At 45.4% G+C, this 23,374-nt stretch overlaps 1 protein-coding gene across 2 annotated transcripts; it reads left to right on the top strand.

Moving 5' to 3' along the window:
- Positions 1-327: 327 nt before the first annotated feature.
- WNT5A (Wnt family member 5A) lies at positions 328-15,223 on the top strand. 2 transcript variants are annotated; one of them, XM_055709926.1, is made up of 5 exons: positions 328-636; positions 3,991-4,124; positions 5,269-5,534; positions 10,442-10,734; positions 12,315-15,223. In XM_055709926.1, exons 1-5 carry the CDS (start codon positions 631-633, stop codon positions 12,771-12,773), a joined length of 1,158 nt encoding a protein of 385 aa, XP_055565901.1. In that variant the 5' UTR covers positions 328-630; the 3' UTR covers positions 12,774-15,223. The 2 variants fall into 2 exon arrangements, with proteins under 2 accessions (XP_055565901.1, XP_055565902.1); XM_055709927.1 differs by lacking the exon at positions 328-636 and adding an exon at positions 3,159-3,608.
- The last annotated feature ends 8,151 nt before the right edge of the window (positions 15,224-23,374 follow it).

The raw sequence follows: 23,374 nt of genomic DNA, 5'->3' as shown, positions 1-23,374 counted from the left end.
TAAGCAAGTGAAGGGGGGCGGGCAGGGGGGAGCCCTGCGCCCGCTCGGCTCCGCTCGCGTCCCGTTCCCGCTCCGCCGAGCCGCGGAGGGGCCGCGCCGGCCGCCCCAGCGCTGCCGGGAGCCGGGTGGGAGCGCAGGGAGCCCCGCGGCGGCACCACCTGGGCTGGTGGGACGGATCGTCGCCCGCGGCGCTTTCGCTGCCGCTTGTGAAGATTTTTATTTGCTTCCGCACAATCACGCCCACGGGCGCTGTGTGCGTGTGTTGGGTTGGCTTTTTTTTTCTTGGCTTTTTTTTCTTGGCTTTTTTTTTTTTTTTTTTTTTGCCTCCTTCTTCTTCTGGTGGTGGAAAGCCCTAATTACTGCGATTGCTGATGGACCTTGGAAAGAAGGCTGCACTGGTGCCCCGCTCCGCAGTCGGACACGCTCAGCCTGCGCCGGACAGAGCGCCCGCTCGCCCGCCGCCCCCCGCCAGCTCCGCGGGCCCCCGCGCTCCCCCGGCAGCCGCCGCCGTCCGCTGCTTGGGAGGATACCGCCCGGCTCCCGCGATCCAGGATTTTACTTTCGCCTCGCCCTTTCCCCTCCTGCTCTGCTTGGATTACTTGGCTGCTCCCGCTCGGTGATCCCGCGGCAATGGAGGTGAGTCCGGCGGGGCGCGGTGCCGCCGCGGGCGCGCAGGGTGGGCTGCACCTCGGCGGGGCGCGGGTCCCCGGCCACGGGGCGGCCCCCTCCTCCCCGGGCTGCCGTGGGCGCTCCCACCTCGGCGCTCTCACCCAGCCCGGAGAGCGCTGCTCCCCGCTTGGAAAAAGCGCCTTTTATTTTCCTTTTTCCTCCTCTGTTTGAATTTCCCCCCGAAGAGGGGCTGCCCGCCGCAGGGATACTTGCGGGGCTCGCTCTGCCCGCCGCGTCCCGGTGCATCTTTCTGGCTGCGGCTCCTGACGCCAGTTTAAAGACATCTTTCCAAACTTCCCAAACTTTCCCGAGGACGATCGCTATGGAGGAACTCAACGTCGGCGTTAATGGTGGCCTGTACCTTTAAGGAGAGCTGGCTGGGGGCCAGCGGAGGACCCGGAGTCAGCCCCCCCCCCCCCAATTTTTTTTTTTTTTTTAATTTTATTCTAAGTTTCTGGAGATTATCACTCTGCATCTGCAGAGGGTCCCGCCAGGGTCAGAGCGGAGGAGCGCGGCTCCTCGGGGTCCTTTTGGCGCTGCAAGGACTCCATGTTGGAAAGGCTGTTGGCTTTTTGTTGTTTGTTTGTTTTTAATTGTCAATTGTATGCTAAATCGGTTGCTCTCGGAGGGTCACGGGGAGTTCAGGCGGACCGAGAAGCCAGGCTTTTCCCCGGCCGCCGCCGGCGCGGAGGGGAGGACGGAGGTGCGCCTTCCACCCCCCGGGCAAACACCCCCCGCCGCGTCCCCGGTAGGAGAGCGCTGGGCTGGGGACCCTGCCCGTGCCTGTCTCTGCAAACGCGAAACCTGGTCTCGCCCGTCCGAAATGGATGTAAAGCCGCCGCGGGGAGCAGGGGGCGGCCGGGGGGTTCCCCGCGGAGCCGCTGCGCCTCCCGCGGAGGCTGCCGCGGTTTACAGCCCCCCGGAGCCGGGGCTCTGGATACCGCCTTCCCGCAGGTAGTGCTCCCAGAAAACCAGATGCCTTCGCAGGCTTTCCAGACACCCCGTGTAAAACAAGATCACAGGCGATCCCGCGGCTGCAGGATCTGTAAAAGCCTCCCTTTTCATCTCAGCAAAGAGCGCGGGCTCCGCATGGGGTGCATTAAATACCAAAAAAACCAATCTCCGCGGCCCTACAAAGTTGAAAATGGTGCCCCACGTTCCTGACAGCTCATGCTGCCGTGCTGCCGGCCAGTCGTTCTTTTTGTTGTTGTTGCTGGCTTTTTTGTTTTGGTTCGGGTTTGATGGCAGCTTGTCAGCTGCTGCGTGCAGAAGGGACGGGCTGGCAAGGCCGGGCCAACGCGGGGCCCCCGGGCGCAGGTGCCTCCTCCCGCCTCGCCACGCAGCGCCCTGGCAGGAGGAGGCGGAGGGCGATCACGGCGATGATGAGGAGCGGGAGATACCGTCGGAGGGGCAGCAGCCGCCCGTCCCCGTCACCTCCCGGGGCTCCGGCGGCCGAGGCCGCCCCCTGTTGGGAGCGGGGCGGCACAGCTCCCCGGGGGCCGCCGGGCTGGGGCTCGGGGCGCTCCGGCCCGATGCGGCGCTGGCAACGGCGCGGCGACGGCCAGGCCCCGAGGGGGCACCCGGGCCCTTTGAACGGGCCAGGGGAGCTTGGCCCCGCCGTCCGGGGCTTGCTGCGGGGTCACCGCCCCCCTCCTCGTGGCCGCCGGCTCCCTCTGCGCGCGGCGGGCCCCGGCCGCTCCCCCCGTCGGGGCAGCTCGGCGTGCGGGCCTGGCTGCTGGCCCGGGCAGCTGTTGGGGTCCCGCTTGGGCACCGGCGTCTCCAGCCTCCGCAGGGCTCGGGCAGTTCCATGACAACTCCTTATTATTAGTATTGTTACTGTTACCGTTTTAAGAGCTAGCAGATGAAAGCCAAAACCCCAGCGCGTAGGCTCTAGGGTGCCGCACACCTTGCTTCTCCTCGTCCCTCACGTACAACGCCCTCGGCTTTCGCATCTTTCCCGGGATTGATCCCATCTCAACCGGACGGGCGCGTTCTGCTGCGGGAGCCCGGCCCCAGACACCCAGCCCCGGCAGTGAGGAGCTGGGGGCTGCCCCGGGCAGGAGGCGGCCAGGGCCGGGGGGAGGCTGCAGCCCCAGCGCGGTGGCGGTGAGCGACGCGCGCGGGTCCCCAGGGGGGCTGCGGCTGCCCCGCGCGCCGGGCCCGGTGTGGTGGCAGCCCGCCGTCCCGTCCCGTCCCGTCCCGTCCCGCCGCGGCGCTGCCGTCAGCGCTCTCCTCCCGACCCTTTGCAAACAGAAATAAATTAGAATTAAGAGCACCTTCAATTCAGCATTAAGGGCTTTTTGAGAATGAATAGGGAGCCCCCAAGTGTCGAAATGTCTTTTTTTTCTTTCTTTCTTTCTTTTTTTTTTTTTTTCCCCTTCCGAGGGGAGGGGAAATAAAAAACCGTGAATGGCACTGGTTAGCGAGTGAGAGAGTCCCGTGTGAGGACGCAGACAGGGATCGTGGGACCTGCCGGGGGAAGCGTTTGACTTCCCAGCCGGCAGCCCGGTCGTTGCAGGGGCCGGGTCGGGACGCGGAGCCGCTCCTTGCCGCTCCTGGTACCTCCCCGGGCCGATACCGACTCCGGCGGGGCCCGGCGGCTGCCGTCGGGGCTGTCACCGCCGCGCCAGCGCGGAGCTCGGTGGGGCTTCGGCGATCGCGGCGAGCGGGCGGCGGCGCAGCGCGGAGGCTGCGGGAGATGGTTTAGCGGCAGCGGGGAGCGCCTTCCCCGGCCGGCGGGGAGGGGCGAGGACCGAGGACCGGCCGCATCGTCCCCGTGTGGGAGCCGCCGGGGCCCCCTCCCCCGAGGCACCGACCCCCTCGTAGCACCGGCCTCCCCCGTCTCCCGTTCGGGCTCGCTTAGCAAACCTGAAGCCGCCTTTAGCCAGCCGGGAGCGTTGCGTGTCCACGATGCTGGCTCCGCAGCGGGGAGCGATGGGGTAATGCCCGGCCCGGGGCCCGCGGGTCGCCTGTAGCCCCGGGGCAGCGGGGGCGGCCGGGCGGGGTGTGGGGACGGGGTCCCCCGTGTCCGGCGCAGCCGCCGCGGGCGGGGTGCGGGGAGCGGCGGGGCCGAGGGGCAGGCGGCCGCCCCGGGAAGGCGGTGTCCGCGGGGGTGGGTGGGGGGGTGCGGGGGTGGGTTTTGCCCGGTGCAGCGGGAGCCGCGACGTGCCTGCGTCTGGCAGCAAAGCCTCGGCGGGGAGAAGGGCAGGCGAGTCAGAGTCAAGTTAAAAGGGGCCCGGATACTTCCGTTGTTTAAACTTGAATGCTCGAAAATGGTCTGAGAAGCAATAAACAATCTGATCCTTTTTCTCCCCCCTCTAGAAATCCACTGCAGTATTAATCCAAGGAGGTGCTTTGGGGACAGTTGGCAGTACAATGGCTTCTCAGTACCTCATAGTGGCTCTGGCCATTTTCTGCTCTTTTACCCAGGTTGTAATAGAAGCCAGCTCTTGGTGGTAAGCATCTCGTATCGACTTGATTTTAAAAGGGGGTGGCAAGATTTGCTTGATTAAATGTCTGTTTGCTTCTGATGTACTTTGTTTCTGAGGGAGGACGGCAGGAACGAGACGGCAGGGGAGTAATGTTTTAGTTGTAATGCGTTGTGTAGTAAAATGAACGGGTCTCTCGAATAGGTGTAAATGTGCAACATCTCGTGTTGTAAAATTCATTTTTTAGAATGCTGTACAGTAGATTCTCTATGGATTTGATCGTCCTTAAATTACTAGATTTACCTTTCTTTTGAAAGAGTTATTTCAACTTCCTTAGATTAGAAATTTTGCATGTATGAAAGAATGCTAATTTACAATTACAAACTTTTATTTCCATCTCAGTCTGTACTTTTCTGTAACTTAAATGTTTGTAAATATATTTTGTTACAAAGAATTGCATTTAAATGTCTGCTTTGGTAAATTACCTCTTTCTATATAGTGTATGACATTGGGAGCTCTTGAAATAGGTGTTTCTCTGCTGTTTCAAGTGATCCTTTTCGGATTAATGACACTTTTTAATTGAAATGTATCCGGTGGAGAGCACTTTAAGAATTAAGAAAACAATTTGTTTATTTTTTTACAGTGAATATACTTGCCTCTGTGTTTTTGTGTGTAGTTCGGCAGAAGCTAGAAGTAGTCTGTAGCAAGTTTCTAACTTCTGGCTTGTTAAAGGTTTCTCTATTTGTTTATAGTAGAACAGATTGAAAAATGCAGACTTAAATCTAAAATGTGTGTAAAAATAAATTGGGGTTTGGGGGACTTCTTTCGGTTTTGCTTTATTTATTTTTCTGGCCTTGCAGTTGTTTGGAGCTTCTGTTCTTTTTACTATGTCCATTTACGTTGGTAAAGGACTGCCTAGATGCAAGTCTTTAAATTCTGCGTCTTACTTCAGTCTCTAACGTATGGTGATAACCACATGGATTAGAACTAGTAACTTCTCGTCTGTGCTGTCCTTAACACAAAATTTTCATATTTAAGTGGATTTTTTCTCACCTGTTAGCAAAACCAGTAATTGTATAGTCATGTATAATACACAGTTCTGTTTGGATTTTATAGACTTTTTTTTTTTTTTTTTTTTAGTCTTTATTAATCCAAGTCTTTCTTTATGCAGGTCTTTAGGGATGAACCCTATGAACCCCATGAACCCTGTTCAGATGTCAGAGGTATATATAATAGGAGCCCAGCCACTATGTAGCCAGCTAGCAGGGCTTTCCCAAGGACAGAAGAAACTCTGCCAATTGTATCAGGACCATATGCAGTTCATTGGAGAGGGTGCCAAGACGGGCATTAAGGAGTGCCAGTATCAGTTCAGACATAGAAGATGGAATTGCAGCACTGTGGACAACAACTCTGTTTTTGGCAGAGTCATGCAGATAGGTAGGAAGCAACATCTTTATGATTAAACTCTTGTCTAAGGATATGTATGGCATATACTGTTCTGCACTTGAATCTCTTGCCAGGTTCTTACTAAGTACTGTATACAATCAAGTGTTTTTAAAAGTTGGCAAAGGAGTTGAATTATTTTTAGCTGGAGGTGATTTCCCACCACTGTCCAGCCATGTGTCTTGGAAAACAAAGTAGGAATAGATATTTGCATATGGGAATAGAGGAGAAAGGAAAATGTGGCCCTGAAATCTCATTTTAAAAAACCTGAGACAAAATGAAGGCAACCTAAGAAAATTGAAAACAGCAGTGTTTTGTAAAATTAAAGATGTCCATGCCTAGTTCCAAAGTTAGCGGCTGCATAATAAATTGCTCTTGGTCTGGAGGTTAACTGAAGGTTGCTGCTCTGTCTATTAGCGTTTGTAGGCAATTCCTTTTTGCTTATTTCTAGATATCATAACTTTTTTCTCTTTTTGAGAAAGGTGGGTTTGCGTTAAAAGTAATGTAGCAGGGTAAATTTTATGAGATCAGTTCTGTCAGGACAAAATGTGTGGTTGCCCTTATAACTCGCATTTAGTGTAATCACATCGCTGCTAAGAGAGAAGAGATTCCAGTTTAACATCTTACTATGATTTGGTGGGCACCCAGCCCTTTCCCTATCAGATCCTCGTTGAAATGTGCTTCTCCAATGCTCACGTGCTGCCTGCCTTTCCTGTCGTTTAGGGACCTCGTTGTATTTTAAAGTCCTTGGAAAAATTTTAACCAGTGCTGTTGCACTGTGTCCATGGTGAAACCTTCCTCTGACTTTTCCAAGTCAGATTGCTGATCCTGTGTCAGCAACTGAAAAACACCTATTTATTTTGCTGGGTGACAGTTGTGATCTTTTATGTAGTGATCAGTACACTGACAAACTCAGCAGTGCTTTTTAGTTGGAGATGTAAAGTAAAGCTTTTATGTCAGTGTTTTTCTGTCCTGCTTTAAAAAAATAAAGTTTTAAAATCAGATTCAAGCTAGGTTTTACCTGTAAATGGACTAACTGCAGTTCAGGTTGAAGGAACACATCAATTTACTTTTGGTCTCAATTTTTGTTAAAAGCAGTTTTATTTGGAGACTGTCAGACAAATAGAAAAAAAAATCTGTTGCATAAATTGTATGTAACTGGAACAGCTGATTTTAGATAAAAACCTTTCCTAGGCTTCTTGCAAGCACAGTATTAACCCCTGCCCTGGAGTTTGGATTTCTACCCTACCCGAGCAAAAGTCTAAAAGCACCTGAAACGTGAAAGAAAGCTGTTTCTGTACACCTTTCTGTTCTCATAAGAATCTAACAAATGTCTGAAAAATAATCTGTTTAAAATTTAGGCCTTCCTCCTTCAGCCCTTATTTATTATCCAAGCAAGTGAAAATTAGCTCAAGGGGGCCTGTTGGTGTGAAGAAACGTATGGGATTGGGCCCGTGATTTGTGGTGTATGTCTCTGGAATAGAAGTTTCTGCCCTCCCCGAGTATGACAGATCTATTTAAAGGTTGTTTCTTTCAAGTTAAATAACTTTGCCACACCCTTCTGCTGAATATGACTGTATTAGCTGATGTCTACACAGCAATTCATCATGTAATTAAGCCACTTATTCTAATTGCAAATGGAAGCAAGGTTAATAGCCATATTCAAGAGTTAAAGAGCCTAAAGAGGGTATTCACTGAGAACAAGAAAGGTGTTGTGGGTAACAGTTGTATTATTTGGTGCTGACCTTCAGCCATGACCAGATGCCATTCCTGGGACTGGAAGAAGTGGGTAGGTTTAGAGCCGGCTGCAGCTTTACCTCAGCCCTCCGTACCCTGGCTGGTCAGGGACTGTGAGATACTCCTTGCTCTCACCAATGTAAGAAGATGGTAGTCAGGCTCTGAAGGCACGTAGCTGGGCAGGATTTTGTCATCTCAGCTGACGACGTGCTGGCACTGGCGGTGTGCAGGAGAACGCCCGGGCAAAGCGCTGACGGACAGCACAGTAATTACCCCAGTGAATAAATGGACAGCCTTTCTTCCAGGATTTATCCTGCAAAGTTAGCTCAAGCTGTACAAGTAAACCTAGCGTTGGGTTTGGAAGCTTGCTCTGTGGCTTATTGAACTGCAAGATTTTAGGGCTTGTGTTCTCTGCTGCTCTCCTCAGCTGCTGGTGCTCAGGTCAGGCCATGGTCCTCTCTGCCTTCACCGCCTTGCGCCATCTCCTGGCTCTGTGGCTGGCCCCGGGCTGGCTGCGCCCGGGCTTTGCAAAGAGCGGAGAAGTGCTAACATAAAATAAAATAACTGGATCCTCCCCCAACAGCTCCGTGTGGTTGGGGTCCGGTTTATTCATGCCTGCTGCCTGATGTTGAATGCTTTTCAAATACAAGACAAAGAACATTTTGTGTCTTATGTTCAGGTATATAAAAAAAAAATGTTCTGTTCTTGCAGACTTACTCATATCAAGTGTAAAGCTCAGCTCCTTGCTCTGTGGGTGGCTTCCTACAGTGTGTGTATATTGAACAGTTCCATTTCTATGTTTTATATATATGGGAGAGAAGGGACTCAAACGTGTTTGGAATGTGTGTTTCCTTGCCATGGCTACAATAGAGAGAAATGCTGGGCTGTGGGAAAAGACAGATATGTTTGACAGTGAAGGAAAGCACAGTTGTGCTTAAAGACTTAAAAAAAAATATATAAAAATTTCAGAGTAACTCTTCCATGTGGAATCATCACTCTTAATGTGTTCCTGGGGTTGAAGAGTAGAGGCGGTGTTGGCTTGCAACCTGCGGGGGCTTGAAATCTACTTCAGCAGCTGATGCTATTGAATAATTCACCTAAATGTTCAAGGAGGGAATGTGGGGGGCAACTCTCCTTTCTGTCCCCCAGCCTTACCTTCTCCTTCCCACTAAGAATAAGTTTGTTAAAATATGCTCCATCATTGATAATAATGAAAACTAGTAAAAAAAAAAAAAAAAAAAAAGGTCAGCTTTATAGCTTTATGAGTTTAAATCCTGCGATAAATGGTATAGTTAACCATGTGAAAGCATGAGCTAACTAAATATGAAAAAGAATAAAACAGAATGGAAGAGGCAAGTCCTGTGGTCCAGAGCAGACCATGTTTCATTCCTCTCAATCTAGTGGAAATTTTGCTTAAGGAATTAATCCAGAAATGTGTATTACAGAACAAACGGGAACATAAAATCTGTATGTGGTTCCCCCTGCTATACTTTGCAGTAAATGCGAGGCATAAGTCACTACATAAAGCCAGATCTTTTTTAACTGAAAAGGCTACTCCTGTAACCCTTTATACCCGTAATTCATGTAAATACTTCCATGAGCAGGTGTCTGTGAGAATAGATCATTGTTAAGTAAGGGAGCAAAGCGCTTCTCATCTTCCTTAAACCTGATCTTTCCCAACATAAGACTTCTGATTTTTCCCATTTAACCAGCATTTATTATTAAAATTAATTGAGTGGATGACAGCTGTTATATTAACAAAGCTGCTCTGAGCGTGGTGTCATCTTGATGTTAAATATGGACCAGACTGCAAATTATTTATGTTCCAGAAGTGCTCAGAAGCTCCTATTAGGTTTGACTTGTTGAGGTAGGTCTTGTACAAAGAGTTCCTGCCTCAAAATGTTGCTGCCTAAGTACATATGACATGTCCAAAAAGCAACCTCTTAAAGCCCTAATTTTTCAAAGGCACATGCAGTTCCCTAAGAAAAATCTTACAAAATCAAGATTAAAAAAAAGCTTGATATATTGGTTGAACTAAAGATTAGGACTAAAATGTAACTCATATAAGTAGAAAAAAAAAATTAGCCTATTCTCTGTCATTCTGGAAGTCTTTTTTGGAGAAGACCCAGTGGGATGCTGTCTTCTAAGATGAAGAACAAAGTTCAAATGGGCTCTCTGGTGCAGCTTTTGTGGTTTGGGTTTGTTTGTTTGTTTGTTTGAAAGCTTTTCTAGTTGTAGTCAGAACTTGTGACACTCTTGGAAATGGGATAGGGGAAGTCAAGCTTTAAGTAAAGGTGGGATTGGATACTTTCAAGTGGATGGTACGTGGCCATACCTTGCATTGTGGGTATTGTAACTTTTTCTTCCAAAAGTTTGAAACTTGAGGTTTTCAACTTCCAATTAAGGGCACCAGATGCAGGAGAAAACCTTCAAAGCGGCCTTGTGCTAAGGATTTTTTCTTCCCTGTAATTTGTAAAGATGATTGTCCATGGACTTCTCATACGAGATCACTTGTATATTCACATGAGCTGGAGTGGTGGACACTAAACAGCACAGGTTGTTCTTAGTTTTAAATAGCCCCCTACAGAAGTGCCTGGTTTATTTGTAGGGTGAAAAGTTGTGTGCTATTCTGCTGCACATTTCTTTTGATACCAGGAGGCTTTGTAAAACTCTGTAACTTTAAATAAATTGGAACAAGTGGGTGAAGTGCATAAATCATGTTTGAGAAGTAGCAATTTAAGAACCAGACTTCTAAAAGTTGTATTTAACATCTCTTTTTTTTTTTTTTTTTTTTTTTTTTCTGAAAGGAGGGAGTCTGTTTCCCTTTCCGCCCCTGACATGCAGGCAGGGTTGCTTTGGCCCTGCTGGCATCACACTCCAGCTCCGAGTCACCTCCGCCCCGCTCCCCCACCCAGCCTTTCGCCAACATGGATGAGAAGTGACTCCTGCTCTTTGCAGGCACCTCACGTGCTCTGATTGATTGGGATTGCTTGGGTTTTTTTCAGAGCAAAGGCATTTGAGGCGCATGGTTCGGGGTTACTCTGCCTTTTAGTAGGTGAATGAATTCTGGTGGCTCCTGGAGAGCCTTTGCCCTGCCGGCTGAGGGGTGGGCAGGGAACGGTGCGCGTGGGCTCTCCCCTAACACCGCTTGTCTTTCTGCGCAGGCAGCCGGGAGACGGCATTCACCTACGCAGTGAGCGCGGCCGGGGTGGTCAACGCCATGAGCCGGGCCTGCCGGGAGGGCGAGCTGTCCTCCTGCGGCTGCAGCCGGGCAGCGCGGCCCAAGGACTTGCCCCGGGACTGGCTTTGGGGTGGCTGCGGGGATAACATCGAATATGGATACCGCTTCGCCAAGGAGTTTGTTGACGCTCGGGAGCGTGAGAGAGTTTACCAGAGAGGCTCCTACGAGAGCGCCCGCATCATGATGAACCTGCACAACAACGAGGCCGGGAGAAGAGTAAGTGGCTGTTGGACAGCACATCCCTCTGTCCTGGCCTGCATCCCTCCCTCTGGGAAGGACCTGCTTCGGCAGGGCGTGTAGCAGTCTGGGCGGTGACCAGCCATCAAAGCTTGTCTCCGTGTCACTGCTCAAAATGAGAAAACTGCAAACAGGGCGTAGGTGGGTGGGGAGCACGTGAATTTGTGTTGCCTCTGGTTGTCTGACAGCCATGTTGCCTTCCCAGTGAGGGAGGGTTGGGAGTGAAGTGTGTTGCGTTTCCCTCCGTGTTGTTTCATTAAGAGTGGGTTCTCTGTAGGACAGAATTTTATTAGTTTGTATTTCCAACCAAGACAGTGTGAATTGGAGGGAAGAGAGACGTGCTGGGCTTTCCAGGCTGGACTCATACTGCAGGATTGTTCTGATATTTTTTTCTTTCCTTGCTTAAAGAGGATGTGAAAAGCTCCTCCATAGTATTAGAAAACATGGTCTTCTGTGGTTAAGCATGTCTTTATGGTTTCTTTAATCTTGAAAATGCCTGAAATGAATGGGTGTAAACTTTTCTTTTTATAATAGTCTGAATATGAAGAGCCAAAGTCATTATTTTCCTAGAGCTTGAAGCACCAGAAGTAGTCGGCTGGAGACTTTACACTTGTGTTCAAAGGTGAAGAAGGATGAAAGATAATTGAAAATTAATAGTATTTAAATATGAGAGGAGGGTGTCCGAAAGCAACGGATAGGCCAATTTACTATTAACAAGGAGAAAAGCAATGCTTTCATAGTTGCTTATGGAGACTCAAGCAGGTTTTTTCCTTCCTCAGCCTCATCTTTGCAGTGCCATTTGGCGCTGTTAAGACTCTCTGTAACTGCTGGGTGGAAGTTGTCTACAGTATCATCTAATGTGTCAGATCCCAGGATTTTTGGGGCAGTGTCAACACTGACTCTTATTTCTATTTGTACAGGGCAAATGACTGATGTTTCCCTGCCAAAGCTTTGTAAAGAGGATATTGCTATGTAGCGCCGTCTCCCACCCATAGGTGTTTGGGGGTTTCTTCTTGGATGAAGTCTCTCTTGCAGAGCAGTATTTGGGATAGGAGGAGGATGTTGAGCCAAGAGTAGACAATCAGCTGCAGCCAAGCCAGGAGCGAGAGGAATCTTAACTCTTTCCCTAATTGCAGCCTCAAGCAGAGATCAATAGAGAGAGTAACTCAGATAGAAAATAAAAGGATGTTTTACATTTCTCAATGAAACAGCAAAATCCTTTGCTGGCGCGAGAGCAAATTCCTAAAATTTGACTGCAGCCTGACTGATGCTGCTGTCTGGGCTGTGTTTGTGCTTTTGCGGCTGTTTCTGTGGTGGGAGAGGCTGGTGAGAGCAATCCCCTCCTCCTCCCGGCTAACAGGGGTGCTGGAGGTGCACGTGTGTCAGCTGGCTCGCTTTTCCTTCCCACCGCATGGCAGGAGGGAAGAGGATGCTAAGGTGAATATTGTGGAGGGGCAAGTGGGAATGTGACGGAGGGCAGGAAACAAGGGTAATAAACGCTTTCACAGCCATGCTGATGCTTCATTGCCACTTTTCTTTTCTCTCCCTGGCTCCTCCAGACTGTGTACAACCTGGCTGATGTGGCCTGTAAGTGCCACGGTGTCTCTGGTTCCTGCAGCCTGAAGACCTGTTGGCTGCAGCTTGCTGATTTCCGCAAGGTAGGCGATGCCCTGAAGGAGAAATACGATAGCGCTGCCGCCATGAAACTCAACAGCCGGGGCAAGCTGGTGCAAGTGAACAGCCGCTTTAACGCACCCACCATCCATGACCTGGTCTACATCGATCCCAGCCCTGACTACTGCGTGCGCAACGAGAGCACTGGGTCCCTGGGCACCCAGGGCCGCCTTTGCAATAAGACCTCGGAGGGCATGGACGGCTGTGAACTCATGTGCTGTGGCCGGGGGTACGACCAGTTCAAGACGGTGCAGCGAGAGCGCTGCCACTGCAAGTTCCACTGGTGCTGCTACGTGAAATGCAAGTTGTGCACAGAGATTGTGGACCAATTTGTGTGCAAATAGGGGACGGACGAGTTGAGAGGAACTGCAGCCACCTGCCAGCAAGGGGTGCAGGCCCCTCTCCCTTCCCACAGGACTATCTCCACTTTATTTATAGAGTCCAACAAGTTGTCGTCTTCTTTTTTTTTTTTTTTTTAAAAAAAAGGGGGGGGGGTGGCGGGGGGAAGGAAAAAAGAAAGAAAAAAGAAAAATATGACGGTTGCAAAGAGAAGTGCCTGGAAACCCTCTCTGCGTCCATCCCAGAACTGTGTGCGGCTTATATTTTCGGCAATAATGGGGGAGAACCTGAGAATATTTATTTTACAAAGTTAAAAAAAATTGACTTTTCTTAAAAACAATAGAGTAGTCTAAGGGTAAATTCCAACATATCCTAATTTAGTCCCATGGGACGTAATACATGTGCAGTAGGCAGAGCAACCATGTAATGTGCTTGGGATGTTAGAACAATCCTTATGGATGCGAGGAACACAGACCTGTCCATGACTTTTAGTTTCAGATGCTAGAAGTTATCAGAATAAGGTATATAAAGCTGTTCAGTACATTTAGGGCTCTGTAAGTAAGGGGTATATCCATCACGAGGTGTGGTGTCAGTTGCAGATCTGAACGTGCCCGCTTTAGGTACGCAATGTCATCAGAGGGTGAAGAGCAAAGGATCGTAAAGGCTTCAGCTGTGCTATTCCTGAATCGCCGTGTCTGGTTCCAGAACCTAACAAGACCAAAAAAAAAAAAAAAAGAAAAAAAATTCTGCCTTGACAAATAATAAAGAGATACTTCAAGGCTGAATTTGGCCTTCTTAGCTAATCATGACGTTTGAGTGTCTCATCTTGCAGAGCAGCACTTCGCCGCTGCCGAGTGTGGGGAGCGGCTGCGGTGCAGGCAGTGTGGAGCGCTGTAGCCAGGCAGAGGAGAGCTGCGATGCTTGCAAACGGGTTTGGTCTCCCAGCCTGGAAAGCCCATAGAAAATAGAATTCCCCAGATTTGAAAATGCCTCAAAAATGGTGTAATAGCTGGCTGTCTTTCAAAACACAGCTTGACAAATAACTCTTCTAATTTTATGTGAGAAAATAAATCATTAGATATCCACTCTTGGAATGATTGATTTTTATTTTTTTCGCAGATTTTGGGAATGCTTTCACTGAAGGAGACAATAGTTTCATATTTTAATAACATTAACTGACTATTGTAGTTCAACAAAATGTTGCAGCAATACCAAATTTATCATCCTATGTCTTTAATACACATGCTTTAGATAATATATTGCAGATATACACTACAACTGTTCAGACTATACTTGGGCAGTTACATATATATGGGAGAACTGTGGTCTGCTGGTGTCTTGATATTTCAAAGCTTTTTGTACATATATATTTTAATGATCTAAGTAATAATAAACCATCTAAATTGCAGGGGCAGTTCACCCCCCATTTTCTTTTTCAGATCTCTTCAGGTTTTTAGATTGATTCTAACCTTTTGGTGGTTTTGTTTTGGGGTTTGTTTTTTTTTTGTTATTATTTTTTAAAAGCTTTTATCATTCAGAAGTTTTAAGAGTAATCACAAAGAAGTAAGCCTCTTCCCATCTTTAAGACTTTCTTGGGCGGTTGGTAGAGGCAGCACCCTGCACTTGAATTGATACCAGTCTGGAGGTTGCATGTATTCCACTCTCACGTTAAGGGCATTACTGATTTTTGCTGAAAGGAGACCCCTTCCAACTCCAAAATGTGCTGCGTGTGGCCCTTGCTTTTCAGGTTTTGAAATGGAAATTGTTATTTGTTGAACAATACGCGTTCCCCCCAGCGCTGTGTAGTTACACAGGATTTCATCATTGGTTCAGATGCCTCTTTCCAACTCGGTCCCATCCAACAAGGTAAAGTGTTTTGCAAGTACCAAGTGAGGAAAATCTTTCACTTTAGCCTAGTTGTACTAAAGCCTTGACTTTTCACGAGCCTTTAAGCTGTATCATTAAGTTCATCTTGGTCATTTATCAGCTTCTTAAATGGCGCTTTATTGCTCTTAATTTATTGTACAAGGACATATTTACCCCTCATCTTCAGATGTTTGCAAAGAATATCTTTAAAGTAAGATAAATAAATAAAGCACTAATTCATTGAATATGTCACTTTGGTTTTTATTGTACAAAAACCATGATCTTTTTTTTTTTTTTTTTCCAGTTGCTGAATCACCTCATGTTCCTTTCTAGTGACCTTTGTCTCAGCAGAACTGAGTCTCATGATCCTAGCTATAAAAACACTATTTAATGTAAAATATTTTACTTGTCATTCAGATATGTAAATCTTCTATGTCCTTTCCTCTGTTCTGTACATTTAATGTACATATTTCTGTCTTGCGTGATTTGTATATTTCACTGTTGTTTTTTTTTTTTTAAAAAAAAAAAAAAAGAAAGGATTATGCCATAATGGAAGATAGACTATAAAAATAAAACTTTGGTTGTATATTGGGAAGTGGTTTTAATTATCTTTCAGAGGAGGGTTTGTTAAAACAGTGAACAGAGTTGATTTTTAAATTTACTACATGGTAAAACAGGGAAGTGATTGTTTGCCAAACATACAAAGTACATCTTGGAAGTTTTATTTCTATATTAGGAAGGTATACAGATTTAACTGCTTCTTAAATAGGAGCGGGGGAAAAAAAAACACCCCAAAAAACCAATCCCAAATCCCCGTGACTCTGAACTAAAAGGTGTTTTAGTGATGGGAAAGTATTTAATTTGTAGTGAATGGGGACCTGGGTTAATATGTGCATATGGCTTCCTGGGCTGCTTGTAGCAATTCTGGAACAGCGGGGCCTGATCCCATGGACAGCATCCTCCGATAATCCCAGGGATGGCAGCAGGGTCCTTATGTGAGGAAAAGTTCCCAACGTGAAAAGTTTTGGGGACTGGGTTTGGCAGGGTCTGAGTTGTTTGTGTGGTCACTGGAGGTGCGGTTCCCCCAGCCGTCAGTCTGACTGCGCTTGAGCTGCAAGGTGGAAGCTCACCAGTTCTCCCTTAGACCGCTCGCCCAGAAATGGAGCGTGCATGGAGGGGAGAACCCTTACAAAAAAAAAATATTACAAAAAAATAATGCAAAGTGCAATGAAGTATTAGTAGCAAGGGAATAAAGCAGAAAGTGAAAATTAATGTAAAAACCAAGCCTTCTGTTTTGAGATTGGCTTTTCTTTGATTTCCAGAATAAGTCATATTTTTTTTCGGCTATAAAGTGCTTGATGAATTAGTGGCCTTTCTCTACCTTTCTGCTTCTTTTTTTCCCCTTTTTTTTCCCCCTTTTTTATTTTTTTTTTCCTGCTCAAGGATAACCTTCTAATATATCGAAAGTCCTTCTGGCTGCCAAGAATGTATTATCCCACAAACCAGTAGACCAACATCGTGTGTTTAAAATAGCGAATCTGGGCAAATGCAACGTTCTGTGGTCCTATTACTGACATCTGGTTCAGTTTTCCTTCACTTGTATATTGACCAGTATTCTTTATTGCAAAAACACAGCCCCTATTTAGGAAAGTCAGCATTTTTTTGGACTGGATTGTATTCAAGCTCTTCCCAATAACAGAAAAGTTACCAAAAAATTTCTTTATTGGCAGCAGTAAATATCTATTCAAAATAGTCATTATGGGCTCAGATACAACAGAATTGTTTTTGATTTGCAGCAAAGTTTATCTGTTGAATTTTGTTAAAAATGCTATTATTCCCTCGTTCAGAATCTTGTGTATTTTTAGTAATCCCTTCAAATCTTGGTGTTTGGTTATGGCTTTGCCAATACTGATTTTCACCTTGTTTTTGCAAAATATCGCAGCCCCAGGTGCTAGCAGGAAGCATACCAGAAACAGGCAAGAAACTTGAAGATGTGAACGGCAGCTTTGAGTCAGGTACTGCGTGCAGAAAGCAAGCTGAAATCCGTCCTTTCTGAAGGAATTGATGGAATGATCCCACAAAGATGATTACAAAACTTGCAGAAATTGATACTGAAGCTGACAGAAAGGCTGCTTTCCTTTGGGTAGGGATTCTGGAGAAATAATATCTAAACTATTATGATATTAATTGTGAAAGGGTGCTTTTGCTAAATCAGGAAAGGCATCTAGTTTTTGCTTCTGGACTATATGCTAGAGGAAACTGAAAACAAAGGGGGGAAAATGAAGCTCATAAAAATACAGATAAATATGTTCATATATAGCTTGTGTACATACTTGCAGAGTGTAGTAGTCTGAAAACTGCTTATCTGTTATTGAAGTCAGTTTGGAAAGCTGGCCAGATCTGTTCTTTTTGCTTTTCAAACTATACTTCAAATCCTCAGTGGGGCAAAAAACCTGACCAAAAACTAAAACATAAAAAAAAAACAACAACTCACAACTTTTCCCCCTGCTACAGGCTCTGGTATGTCTGTTCATGTTGCAATGGAGTAAATGAACCACGTAGGAGCGAAGTGAGGAGTTTGTATGTGAAATTCTGTTTTTTTTAAAAGGTGTGACTAAAAAAATCCAATCTGTCTCGTGCTCTGCTCTTATATGAGGTTGCGTGTGTGCATTTGTATATAGTCTGCTGGTATTTTCCAATTGTGTTGGCCAAATTCTGCTTTTAGTTATGGTTAGGCATCTCTCCTGACTCTGGTGGTGTCATATGAGCCTGACATTTTTCGACCAGACGTGAAGGCCCCCCTGCTCAAAGAGAATGCATATGAAATATATCAGCCTTTCTTCTGCTGGCTGGTTATTTAAACATGGGTAACTGAATTATTGTGAAACAAATTCTGAGACTGCAGCTGCAAAAGCAAGTATTACAGTATATTCGTAGTGATGTTTCTCCGCCATACCTCCTAATTTCCCAGTTGATTTCCAGTGCAGACAGAAAGTCTAGAATGCATGTGGTATGTTCCTCATCATATGTTTTATAAAGGTAAAATACTGATTTGTCAATTACTGTTTCTATTACAGAGATAAAATTAGATATTTTGGGCTCTCATGATTTCTTGAAGACTTCTTAGCACCGGCAGTATGGAACATTGCTGGCTAGGAGCATCATTGAGCAGTGTGATGTGAAGTTGTTTAGGTAACGTCTCTGAAACCTGGGCTGTGCGGTGTGAATATTGGGACACTGTATGCTTTTATAGCCAATGTTGGTTTACATTGTGTTGTCTTTCCCAGCAGTCCTACTTTCTCAAATGGTAATTGAACAGCAGCAGTCAAAATACGCAGCTGATGGAGAACCCCTGGACACTCCATGGGCAGTTATTCAAACACTTTCTGAACTGGTCTGACCTATTGCTGATTTATTCCAGATCCATTGTGAGGAATTTAAAAAATGCAAACTGTAGTGTCGTGTTCGTAGCGTGGCTTACAGTTCTTTTTGGTTTGGTTTTGTTTTTATAAAGCAGCCTATTCCAAAATTCCGTATTTTTTAAAGATTTTTTTTTTTTTTTTTGGAAGTCCTTCTCTGGGGTCACACCTCAGAGTGGTCCCCTCAGCACAAGATGATAATTTCTATGCAGTTTCTCCAGTGACTCCCAGGTCTTCAGTGATAGGTTACATTGCAAGGACCACTGTCAGAAACCACCCCCTGCCCAGGGTGCCCTCCTGCTTCTGCCCTGGCAGTTAATTAGCAGAGTGCAGCAGCTGCAGCTTGCTAGTCATCACACAGTCATCACAGCATTGGCTGCTGCTTCTGCCTCCTCTTTCGACCAGGGAAGAAAGCCCATCTCCTGGTAGGTTTTCCTGTTGTTTTTCATAAAGAGAATTGCATCTTTACACAGCTTTTCTTGGGTATGGGCTGGGATTTACTTTCCAAAACTATTGATTTCAGAAGAGCTAATGCATGGTAGGCAAATAATTTTAGGACTTCTCAGGTATCTCTTTGCTTTCTAAATTGGCAACCTCGGAGGAGTAAAGGGTAATCCCTGAGCAAACTTGAATAGGCTGTTACGTGGGGCAGGGAGACAGAGGTCATTAATGTTGTAAAATACTGTTCAGCTGTATTTTGGTGCTTTCCCCTGGGAGACTGGATTCACAGCATGAAAAAGAAAGTTGTTACTCAGCAAGGCATGGGCTAGGAAATATCTGAAGAAAATGGGGAAAAGACCAAGTTATGGTGAGCAAATGCATTGATTTTTTTTAGCAGTCTTCATTGGTGTTGATTGACATTTGTATAAAATCAAGGATCTGTGTATTTCTGCATTTATGCCTTCTGGATGGAAGTCTTCCCTTGATGATACTTTCACCTTACTTAGCACATTTGTGGGTAAAGACCCTGTAAGTAAATCAAGTTTGAAGACTTGAAGTAGAACTAGAAGTAAAACCATAGCCAAAGAAACAGCTCCTATAAAACACTATAAAGAAAATAAACAGTCAAACCGATACTTTTTTTTGAGGTAGTGTTACTATAGTTCTTAAGCAGGCAAATGGTTGCTTGTGTCAAAGATAGTATGTCCATTTTAAGCCACAGTGTGTTTAATTTATATATGTACAACTAGGGAAATGCCAATGATAGTACCCTGGGAGCAGTTCCTTGATAGTTATATGCATTATATGGGATGCTTGTTAGTTATGACCTCTGGCAATCCTCAGTGTGCTTGTACCTGAAAAGAGGTGCGAAGATATTATTTTTTAAAAATTGTAAAAGTGTTATGATATGCTTTGTATTATATATTAGAAAATATTTTTTTGCTACAGCCTTCTAATATATATGGGAGTCTCAACAGCTCAACAAATTATGGGAGAGGCTGCAATGCCTTGCCATAAGCAGGAGCTGTACGCAGCCTAGGGAACGTGAGGTGGAAGTTTCTTCATCCTGATGTTGTCTCCTGTAACAAGGCAGTGTGTATAGATCCTGCATAACAGATGCTTTGGAAAAGAATGTCAGGAGGACTGCATGAACAGAGGACATCCTTAATTCATAGCAAGTACAAGGTCTGATGTACTAGTGTTGCCTTTGCCATGTCATTTGCATGCAATATATATTTCTATATGAGCATGTCAAATTCTAAGATCTTTACTCAAACGTAAGGTCTTTATTATAGCAGATTAAAAGCAGAATATGCTCTAATGAAGCCAGATGTAATAGGAACTATGTCCCTTGTTCTTACATTGTAGTGGATTTTGTTGTTACCTTGTTAAGATTCAAACAGACTTCAGGATTCGGCTGACTGAAATGATAGATTAGTAATTGTGGAGTATTTTATGGATAATACATCACTTTTTTTTTTCTTTCTTTTTTTTTTTTTTTTTTGGAAGGGATGATATATGCCTTTTCTGGAGGGCGTTTTTATCATAGCATCTGCTTTAATGTGTAATGTAGTTTCTGATCCTCTCTGTGGTTAGAGAATATGTAGAAACTTCTGTGCCTTGTGTAGACTCTCTCATCTCTCATGTCGTATTGTCCTTCTTGGTGGTGTATATTTTGAATACTTTAAGTTACTATGGCTTTACTGTTTTAGAGCCTGACTCTTGACAGTAGAGATCTTGTGAGACCCCTGGCTTGTGGACCTTACTGAAGGAGAGCTGTTGCCAAGTTTAGTTGAACTACTTAGCATAAATAAGAGTGGCAAAATTTAAACAGTTACATGAGGAGGCAGCTTGACTCTACATTTAAAAAATCTAGGTGAGCAAGATTAGGAAAAGATGTGTTTTCTTCGCCTTATTCTCATGAAGAACAGAAGACATCTATCCTCCATGTCTAGGTGAACTTCTAGAAGGAGCAAAAGACCAGTGTCAAATGGCAGCCAACTCTTTCCCTCTGTGTCATGATCCTAATGTACTTTTATTATACTTTGAGATCCTAGGGCTATGCTGATCTCCTACATGATTATATAATGCTCCAAGACACCTGTGTAAATAGCAAACAGAGAGGCTTTTTATAGATACTAGATCTTAGATAAGTGGCTCTAAGAAGTAATATAGGATCCCAGCTGTAAACCCCTGCAATACATACCATGTATTTTTGGTTGTTTGTTTATTATGAGAAGTACAGAAGCTGTTCCTTGTAACATAATTTTTGTAAGGCTTGCATGTGTAAATATTAAATTTGCAAATATTAAATGTAGAAGCATTAGAGAAACCACTAAACGAATAGCTTCACATTCCTCATTCCTGATTCTGAAGCTGATTTCCTTAAATGTTGCTCTGCTAACATTCAAATCTGTGTGCTGTTTAAGCCTCGGAGAGGAACTATGCAATCCCTCAGCCCTGGCCCTCTCTGGGTGTAGATCTCAACCAGCGATCTTTAATGGTAACAGATGTTTGCTGGAATCCTCCTCAGGGCGCTGATGTTCTGGGTCAGGAGCTTGTGGTGTTAATCAAAGCACCCTGTCCATCAGTGCCCACTGAGGATCTGGCCCTCTGCAGGGACCACATTTTTCAGGGAGGTGATTCTGGTGTAGGATTCCCCAGGGATAAAATCGGTAGGAGCTCTCCCATCTCAAGTCCATCCTGCAGTAGGAATGTCCTGGTACAACTAACTCGGCTTGCATTAACAAGGATATACTAGAAGCTGGAGGGGGTGGTGTTTTGGTTTTTCGGTGGTTTTTTTTGTTTTTTTTTTTTTTTTTTTCTTCTTTTTTGCTTTTTACAAATTGACTAACTTGTGAGAAGCAAACTTGTTCCAGTGGTCCTTGGTTGGCATGCTTCCAGTCTGCCGAAGAGTAACAGTCCCCATGTTCCGAGACCTGAAAATGGTCCCTGAAACCTACAGGGAAGTATACCGAATAGCTTCCCCTCTATATTCACTGGGATGGTAATAACTACAGCTGTGAGCGAACTGTTGTTTACCAGCATTTACAGAGGAAGGTTGTTTTACATTATTGCTTTTTAAGTACTTAATAGAGCACCTATTAAGAATGAATCATGTTTTTTCTTCTGAAAATAGGGTGAGGAAAATTGAGGCAAAAATACAAAAATGTGGATGTGGCAATACTGGCATGATACTGTTCCTGTTTGTACAGTGTTAGCAGATGATTCTGTGACCACGTAGTTGTAATTAATAGTCTGTGTGTGGCTTGCAGCCGATTGACCCATGACTTCCCATGGAGTCGAGGTTTCCTTATTCAGCCATTTCTCGCAATACAGTGAAGAATAAATGAGTCACGTGGGACACTTTAGCCAAGCACCTCAATTAACAAGAAAGTGCAGGGTAAATTCAGTGGCATTGATGAAACCTCTGTTATAAAGAAACTGTGTACAAAGAAGTAATTTAGATTCCAGATGCTTTGAATTTCTGTGCGCATTTCTTAAATGATCCATAAGTAAACTCATTATTCATGATCTCATTATTACCCAAACTGAAATTTATTCAATGGTGATGATATGCCTTTATTTTGTAGGGGCAAATGGGCAATAATGTCAAATGTGCTTAGTTAGGACACAAAAACACATTATTCAGCGTGGCTTGTAGGACTTGAAGTGCCAGACCCATCAACATATTAGAATAAGTAACAATATGCCACAAATAATTAATTCAAGAAGATTTTTTAGTGATTGTTAATTTTTTCCCCAGTACTCAGACCCATTTGTCATGTTGGTGTTTATTAATTTAACATTTGATCTGAAAAAAATTCCCCAAACTTCAAAGTTCAGCCTCTTCTTTAAAAGCAATCCAAAAATATGTTTCTTCAGGCCCCAGGCATTTCTGAAGTAGCTGAAGTTAAACAAAAACCATTTCTCTCAAACTCTGCAAATGTTCTAAAAGCTTTAAAGTGGCTCCTCACAGGGAGCCAGAGCAGAGAGGGAACCCCTGGGTTATTTTTGTTGCTGCGCAGTGGCACATGGTTTCCTGGAGGAAAGCTCCAGAATTATCGCTTTTCTGTGTGTTTGTGTATGTTTTTCCTTCCTCGGTTCACCTCTGTCACTGAGCCCCTCTCTGCCCCTGTGCCTGGATCCCCTTTTGAGAAAGTCTGGAGAAGGTAGGGGTTAGATCATCCTCCCAGCAAGGATAAACTGAATTCATGTCTGAATGAGAAGATGACTCACGTCAGATGTGATTTTTTCCTAAGCTCCGTGCTGGAAGGGATGAAAAAGGACTTTCTTTTCCTGAGGAACTGCACTACCACACTGGGGTCTGAGCGAATGATTTCCTTGGTGTGTTTCACTTCCATAAACCGTGTTTTTGCTCTGCAGTAAAACAGCATTGGTAAACCAGTCTGTATTTTGCTCGTTCCTTTTGCTGTTATAACGGCATCCCTGAGGTTACAAGTGCTGTTGAGAACTCTTCGTTGGAGTAATTTTGGTGTGGTCTTAATTCATTTTCCCAAGCAAAGACTGGTATTCGCATAAGATGACAACATGGCTAATCTGTCTTAAGTGCAGGCTCTGAACGTATAGAGGCATTTCTAGGGAAATTGCTTCATTGCTCTGAGGAGGCCCAACCCAAACTAGTAATTCTGCATCCAGTTTGGTTAATATTTGAGTTTGTTTAAACGTTTTCCATTTACTGTTCACTTCTGGAAAATTCTGCCCAGCGTGTCCTGTGTTGTGAGAAGCCCCTTCAGCTCTCAGCACTGTTTTACGTGGACTAGAGCACTTTCCAGGACTTGGCTGTCACGTAATGCGTCTCGCAGTGTGGAGTCAAATTAACTTCTCCCAGACAATTGTATTGTACGTTAAAATATGTG

This window comes from Falco cherrug, chromosome 4 (genome assembly GCF_023634085.1).
Source record: "Falco cherrug isolate bFalChe1 chromosome 4, bFalChe1.pri, whole genome shotgun sequence".
In the NCBI taxonomy this organism is placed as follows: domain Eukaryota; kingdom Metazoa; phylum Chordata; class Aves; order Falconiformes; family Falconidae; genus Falco; species Falco cherrug.
Note: the sequence above shows the minus strand (reverse complement) of the source record. Positions and strands in the feature narration are given on the sequence as shown.